The sequence below is a fragment of the Oncorhynchus kisutch genome, linkage group LG24, assembly GCF_002021735.2.
Source record: "Oncorhynchus kisutch isolate 150728-3 linkage group LG24, Okis_V2, whole genome shotgun sequence".
Classification (NCBI taxonomy): Eukaryota; Metazoa; Chordata; class Actinopteri; order Salmoniformes; family Salmonidae; genus Oncorhynchus; species Oncorhynchus kisutch.
In genome coordinates, this window is record NC_034197.2 from 10736637 (window position 1) to 10744706 (window position 8070).

At 41.7% G+C, this 8070-nt stretch overlaps 1 protein-coding gene across 2 annotated transcripts; it reads left to right on the forward strand.

The window, feature by feature from the left end:
* Window positions 1–3504: 3504 nt before the first annotated feature.
* r3hdml (R3H domain containing-like) lies at window positions 3505–7353 on the forward strand. Of its 2 annotated transcripts, XM_020459746.2 has the most exons (6): window positions 3709–3982; window positions 4682–5023; window positions 5382–5500; window positions 5661–5763; window positions 5988–6103; window positions 6341–7353. In XM_020459746.2, exons 2-6 carry the CDS (start codon window positions 4697–4699, stop codon window positions 6480–6482), a joined length of 807 nt encoding a protein of 268 aa, XP_020315335.1. In that variant the 5' UTR covers window positions 3709–3982; window positions 4682–4696; the 3' UTR covers window positions 6483–7353. The 2 variants fall into 2 exon arrangements, with proteins under 2 accessions (XP_020315334.1, XP_020315335.1); XM_020459745.2 differs by having other exon boundaries at window positions 3505–5023.
* Window positions 7354–8070: the final 717 nt, after the last annotated feature.

Here is an 8070-nt window from a genome sequence, read left to right on the forward strand (position 1 = left end):
TTCTCCCTAGCACCACACCGCACCGGGGACGTCTGTACTCTCTGTCGGGACCGGAGACCAAGGCTATGGTACCTACATTGGGAACTCCCTAGCTGCTGGATTTATCCGTCCCTCTTCCTCTCCCGCCGGAGCAGGCATCTTCTTCGTGGAGAAAAAGGACAAAACCCTGTGCCCATGCATTGACAATTTTTTATTTATTTTTTTATTTCACCTTTATTTAACCAGGTAGGCTAGTTGAGAACAAGTTCTCATTTGCAACTGCGACCTGGCCAAGATAAAGCATAGCAGTGTGAGCATACAACAAAGAGTTACACATGGAGTAAACAATTAACAAGTCAATAACACAGTAGAAAACGAAGGGGGGGTCTATATACAATGTGTGCAAAAGGCATGAGGAGGTAGGCAAATAATTACAATTTTGCAGATTAACACTGGAGTGATAAAAGATCAGATGGTCATGTACAGGTAGAGATATTGGTGTGCAGAAGAGCAGAAAAGTAAATAAATAAAAACAGTACGGGGATGAGGTAGGTGAAAAGGGTGGGCTATTTACCAATAGACTATGTACAGCTGCAGCGATCGGTTAGCTGCTCAGATAGCTGATGTTTGAAGTTGGTGAGGGAGATGAAAGTCTCCAACTTCAGCGATTTTTGCAATTCTGGGGACTCAATGACATTACGGTTAAAAACCGTTACCCTCTACCACTCATCTCCGGCCCTGATAACCGGATGTTCGTTCCCGACACTGTCCATTCCGCAGTCCTGGAGTGGGCCAACTCCTCCAGGCTGGCCTGCCACCCAGGCGCCCGTCAGATCTTGGCCTTTGTGCAACAGCGCTTTTGGTGGCCTACCAAGGTCCCTGACATGTCCACATTTGTCACAGCTTGCACAGTTGTGCACAGAATAAGACTCCTCGGCAAACTCCGGCTGGTCTCCTCTAACCTCTGCCTGTCCCCCACCGTCTCTGATCTCACAACTCCCTTGACTTTGTCACAGGTCTTCCCCCATCTGATGGCACCACCGCCATCCTGACTGGTGGATTGGTTCTCCAAAGCCGCTCACTTCATTCCTCTCCCCAAACTACCCTCTGCCAAAGAGACGGTCCAGCTCATGGTGCAGCACGTCTTCCAGATCCATGGACTGCCCATGGACATGGTCTCCGACCGGGGTCCTCAGTTCTCATCCCAGTTATGGAAGGCGTTCTGCACCCTCATTTGGTCATCGGCCAGCCTGTCCTCCGGGTTCCACCCCCAGTCCAACAGCCTGTCGGAGTGAGCCAACCAGGACCTTGAGACCACCCTGTGCTGCCTGGTCTCTGCCAACCCCACCACCTGGAGCCAGCTGTTTGTGTGGGTCGAATATGCTTGCAACACCCTTCCCTGCTCTGCCACGGGCCTATCTCCCTTCGAGTGTTCCCTGGGATATCAGCCCCTGATCTTCCCTGAGCAGGAAGAGGAGGTCGGCATACCTTCTGTCCAGATGTTTGTCCGCCTACTGGCCCGGTCGGCCCTCCTCAAGACCACCTCCATGTATCAATGACAAGCGGATCGCCATCGGACCCCGGCTACCCGGTATCATCTCGGACAGAAGGTATGGTTCTCCACCCGGGATCTGCCTGTCCGGATGGAGTTTCGCAAACTGTCCCCCCGGTTTATCAGCCCTTTCCCCATCTCCAAGGTCATTAGCCCCTCTACTGTTCGTCTTCTGTTGCCCCTTACCCTTCGTATATACCCCACCTTTCATGTGTCCCGTATCAAGTCCGTGTCTCACAGTCCCTTGTCTTCCATTTCCAGGCCCACCCCTCCTCCCCAGGTCGTCAATGGCCGTCCGGCGTACACGGTACTGTCACACCCTGATCTGTTTCAGCTGTTTCTCCACCCCACCCCAGCTGTCGTCCATCTTCCCCATTATCCTGTGTACTTGTACCTCTGTTTTCTGTTTGTCTGTTGCCAATTAGTCTTGTTTGTCAAGCTTACCAGTGGTTGTCCGGCCAGCTCCTGTCTTTTCTCAGCCTCTCTTTTTCTCGCCCTCCTGGTTTTTGAACCTTGCCTGTCCTGACCTTGAACCCGTCCGCCTGACCACTCTGCCTGACCCTGAACCTGCCTGCTGTCCGGTACCATTTCCTCTGTTGCTGTTGCTGTAATAAACATTGTTACTTCGACACAGTCTGCTTCTGGGTCTTACCTTATCCTGATAAATATGATGTCAAGATGAGCCAATGCGGCCAAAGTTTAGGGAGAGTCAATAATGTCACCACACAGTTCACTGGAATATGTCTGGTTATAGTACCTATAGCAGGCATCAGTATGGTTGTACCTGAATGATTTTGTCGAAAGGGGATGTTTATGATACTATAGTGAGTATATAAGCTTTTCAGGAAGTACATTATATTTCCTTGAGATAATTGGGTGACTGACAAAATGATGGGGTTTTATTTGGATTAAAAATCTAAACCTATTTCAGTTTGCATTTAGGCCAATTTGACCGAAATCCTGTGCTTTCCCCATCCACTCAAAGTGAGAGAAAGACTCAATGGAATGCCTTAGTTAAAGAGTGCGGGTCATTCTGTACACAGAACATCTTTTTCGTTGGGCATGGCATGGGGGTAGAGGGTGGATGAATCTTCACCAAAGTAAAGACTTTTCCATACGATTCCATGGCATACATCCAAGGTATTTCCCAACTGTGACATTCATTATTCATCGCATACATTCAGAGGTTTGGGTGGTTAATGGTTAGACTGTGATGGTGTTTGAAACTGAAGTATTGAAACTAAAGTTATTGAAACGAAAGTACAGTATAGTGATTCTTGTAAGCAAGCAATTCCATCACACACAATATAATACTTCATGTACTATATGTGTCTCATAGAAAGAAATGTAATATGCAAGTGTAACCATTTGACATGCCAACTGTATGTGTAACTATATATGGTATGAAAACCTTTTGATTTAATGCCTAAATACCCCTGATTTAATCAGAGTGCTCCCACTGGACAGTTACTGTACCTCTCTTTTGACCTTATATATTTGCTCCACTGAGGAGGCAAGTGTCTTGGCGATCTCTTTGACCCCACACTGCTGGTAGAGTTTTGACAGTTGGTGCTGTGTACCTTGGCAGTGCCATGGTAGTCGAGAGGTACAGTATATTACAAATGGCAGAGGTTCTAGGAACCTTCATGCCTGGAATCCACTGGGACAGCTGGAGATGAATGCTGACTCCACAGTGTCAGGCACTTTCAAAATAGGACCTTTTAATGCTTAATATGCATTCTTCTTCTCCTTTCATTCCCTGGAAGCATGCTTCTTATTTATTGAAATGTTTTATTGTGTTTTATTAAAACAACTTGGGGATAACTGTGGAGATAGAGGGGCAGCCAAAGCATGTGCTCTACGATTACAAACAGTTCTTTAGGCAGACCTAAGCACTCAAATGAAATATCACTCAAATGTCCCAACCCACAAATTATTTTGATGGAAAACTCTCATTGTATAGTTGATTTAAAGAAAAATCTTTATTATTCAGGGATTTAAAAAAATCCAAGTAATATTAGCCATCAAGAAAATACAAGAGAAGAAGAGAAATTCATGTGCAATGAATTCTATAGAAACAGAATATATAAATACATATACAGTATTTCAATGATTACTAGAAAATTTTTCTTGTGTTTTTTTTACAGGGCTTGGAAGCCAGTGAAGTGAGTTTTCATAATGAGCGTATTAACATATATCAAATTGTTTTCTGGCCCCTGGGTAGAAACCCTCTGTGAGAGAAAAAAAAGGAAGAGGGAGAAAAGACAGGAGGGCTTGTGAGTGCGTCAGATACCCTGTGAGAGAGTTGGCCCAGTTAAAGTTCCCTGCCACATATGTCAAACGGTCTTGTTTGCAAAGGCTAGTGTTTAAGTGTGGATCTGCTGAGCTTCTCATCTCCTAGCTGGCTGCTTTACTCTGCTCTACTCTGCTGGGCTTGAATAACTGATAAAGGTATGTACTGTCTGGGTCAGGGGCATTGCTGCTTTGTGTGCATGGCATTTGTATTTATTAAATATAGTAGAGACTGTGATGAATGTGAGATTAATTAAGCAATAAGAATGGTAATTCTACATTTTCATTGATGCTAGTAGAGAATATTACATTTATAACTTTCCATTGTGAATTAGAATGTCAAATTAAATAATTATATTGATAACAGATACTTGTGTAAAAACATTGTTTCAGCTATAGGCTTCCTATAATTTTTCACAGTTTAGGTATGACTATGTGTGTTAAAATGAACAAGTTTCATGACAACATTCTGACTGTACAATTTACATATTAATTAAATATTGATAGTGATTTGCATATATTATATTGTCACTGTATAAGGTTCTTGCTATCAGTATCTACTGTATATTTTTTGCCCAACTACAAACAAACTACAGTTAAGAATGTAGCATTTGTATTCTCTTGACCTCCTCTGTAAACTTGATTCTGACTTATAATCATGAATTAATTCATTATACATTGATAAGTATGTTCATAGAGTTCAGACAACACTTTGCACGGGAATTAGAAAGATTACTTAATAGAAGCTTTCTCCCCAATAATTGTTGCTCTTTTGACTCCTAATATTGTAGCTTATGATAGTTTCTAAAAACATATATATTTATTCATCATGTTTTCCCTCCTTTCCCCACTCAACAGAAGTATACTAGAACCATGTGCTATCAAAACCCCATCCAGAGGGTAGAGATGGGTGCTGCTTGTGCTCAGCTCCTCTTCGCTGCCATCTTCTGGTCAATGCCTTACACTGGAGCTGCTGCTGTGCTGTCTCTGTCCAAATCCAACCAGACAGACCTTCTCCAACTAACTAGGTCTGCCTTCGAGGCAGAGTCTGACTGGAGTAATCGGAATCTTACTAGCATCGACATGCCTCGTAGCCGAAGGAGGAGAGCCATCTCCTCCAGAGAAATGAATGCCTTGTTGGATTATCACAACCGTGTCCGCTCCCAGGTCTTCCCTCAAGCTGCCAACATGGAGATCATGGTGAGGCCCCGACATCTACTGTACCGGGGCAGGAAAACAAGGGACTGACGCATGACTGACCGACAAATTAGAAAAAAATCTGGAAAAAAATCTGAAACATAACTTTGGAGTTTTTGCTCTACACTAGAGTTAGATTTGACATTTTAGAAATATATTTTGTCGATGTTTAATCACGTATATTTATTGAGTAAGTCAAGTGTCGCGTAGGTATGTACACACAAGTAAAACAATGTGGCGAGGAGACGCTAGATAGATAGGACCAGCGGACATCTGTAAAGCCTTCCTCATGCTAGGGGCAGGGTTAATGAGTTTTTATCTTTGAGAGGTGTTGAACTGCTGGTCTCTCTCCATGCTTTAGGTGTGGGATGGGAAACTGGCAAAATCAGCAGATTCCTGGGCTTCCCGCTGCATATGGGATCATGGACCCTCACAGACCATGAGATATATGGGCCAAAACCTGTCCATCAACTCTGGCAGGTACTTTTGAACTGAACTGTCCCTCTTCTTTCCATGTTGCTTATGTGAATGTTTGGTTCAACAATGGCTGCCTAAAGAACACTGTCTTATTGTATATATGGTCAAATATGAAGTAGGTTGGTATTTTTTGAAAATCCAAAATGTGTCTTTCTTCTCCTAGATACCGATCAGTCATTGAGCTGGTGAGGTCCTGGCAGGATGAGAAAAACTCATTCTCCTACCCCAACACATGCAGTGGACCAGTTTGTTCCCACTATACACAGGTGTGTGGCTTAGATATTGCACTAAATGGGAATGTATTGACTGGGATGTGTTCTATCCATAGTCTTCTATTTACAGAAGATAAGTACTGTACTGGTATAGTTGATATTTGTATTGGTAAGAAATTGGGTGACTGTGTGTGAGAACTTGTCTGCAATTAATCATGTTGACTATGAGAACTACACATTGCATCAACAAATTGATACATTGCATCTTTCTGTTTCAGATGGTATGGGCCAATACCAATAGGATGGGATGTGCCATCAACAAGTGCTCAAACATGAACGTGTATGGGAGCTCTTGGAGAACAGCAGTGTTCCTGGTTTGCAACTACTCTATCAAGTAAGTAATGTACACACAAATCCTTCTCTGTTCATAGAAAAAGTAAGCTGTCTTGTTATGATGAACACAAAAAAAGCCAATCTATAGAATATACCCACTAGAGATTAATAAGTCTCTTTTTCAATGTATAAGCTGTCTTCATCAGAACCTTACATTGAAGTGAATATGCTCTAATCATAAAAGGAAACAAACAAACACACAAGATCAGTAGTTAACCACGTTGTATTGCTCTTCCAGAGGGAACTGGGTTGGAGAGGCTCCCTACAAGAGTGGCAAACCATGCTCTGCTTGTCCATCAAAATATGGAGGTTCGTGTAACAGAAACCAGTGTTCCTCCGCTGGTTCAAAAGTCAAAGCCAAGAAACGAAAAAGATATTAAAACAAGTTGGACGTCAGTCACATTTTCCCTGTTTTAATGGAAGACTTTAAATGATTAACTGTTTCCTGTTGAACCATTCCATTGATCTCATAAAAAAAAAAAAATGCCAGAGAAGATGTGTGAGATGCGAAGAATTTCTAAATAATCATAGTAATTTAAAAAAACAATAACTGGTTTTGCAAAGTTGGAAGTAACTAAAAATGACAAAAAAAGTTTCTGTGATTAAATTACAGTACCACTATTTTTGTGTTTATTATTAACAAGTTGTTTGATGCACCACCCACCACCCACTGGATGTTTAGGCAAGCCCCCCCCCCCCCCCCGGTCATGATGATGTCAATTCTCTCCTCTGCATGGAAATAAGCCTAATTATAAGCCTAAGGAACTTAAACTCTTGGGTTGCAAAGCTCCATTTGGGGCCAGGACATACAGAACCCAGCTACCTAAAACCACAAGGGAATTATGTTGCATTCATCTGATTATGTCCTCTATTGAAAATGTTGAGAAGATGAGTTCAATATATTTGTAGGTCTATGCCAACGTGTTTGATAAGTCCACAAACTGTTTGCACTGTTTTTGGTTGATTATTCGGATTATTCGAGTGACATTTTGCGAAGCTATATGTATTGAAAATGAAGCACTTTTATAGTTCACTGTTTTCTATTTGTTTTTTTAGTTTTTTTATTGTATAATACATATGTTTACTGTAAATTTAGAGACATAGATCATTTTTATGAATTGTTCTGTTGTAGACCAATTATCTTTTATAACATTGTAATTCACTTATTAGAGGTCATGATTGGCCTGAAAATGACAACACTGTCAAGCATTCTTTGAATAAAAAAAAAGGAGTAGTGGGTGTTTTAATGAACCTTACAGTTCCAGGGTGCTTTTTTTCACCTCTGTCTGTCTTAAAAGGAGGACTTCAAGAGACTTTTAATAGATTTTCTTCTAATTATCTTTGCATGGCCGTTTGTTACTAGCAACAGCCAATCAATCCCATTTTACATTTACAGTTGTATGATGTCAATTCATGTAGTCTATTCATGTACGCATGAGAATGTAGATATTATCAAATGGACACAGTGACAGGCTTTTATTGTGCATATTCTCTCAAATGGCTCCCGGCCTGCATCTGTGCTTATTTAACTAGGAGGCCAAGGGAGGCTAGGGGATCTGCTCTGCTGTCATGTTTTTCCACCTCATTGATTCTCCATATTCATCCGGAGAGAGTGTCCGTCTCTGCTATAAAACTGGACTAATGAGGCTTTTATGGTCAGAATCATTGGGATATCTGTGCAATGGACACACCGGAACTATACAATTCAATTGGTTCATATCCATTAACAATGAGAGACTGGGAGTCAAATATAAAGTGATTTGTCTCTTTTATTTCATGGCCACAATGGTTCGTATTAATACTAAATATTCTACCTTGTAGTATGTGTCACAAATGTAAGTTTGATGAATCTGCACTGCATGCGTCATTCCTCTTTACATGTTCATGCTCGTAAAATATTTTGGAGTGAAACTTTATGACACCTAATCAATCAATAAATATTTCGATGTTTTCAGAGGACATCTGATT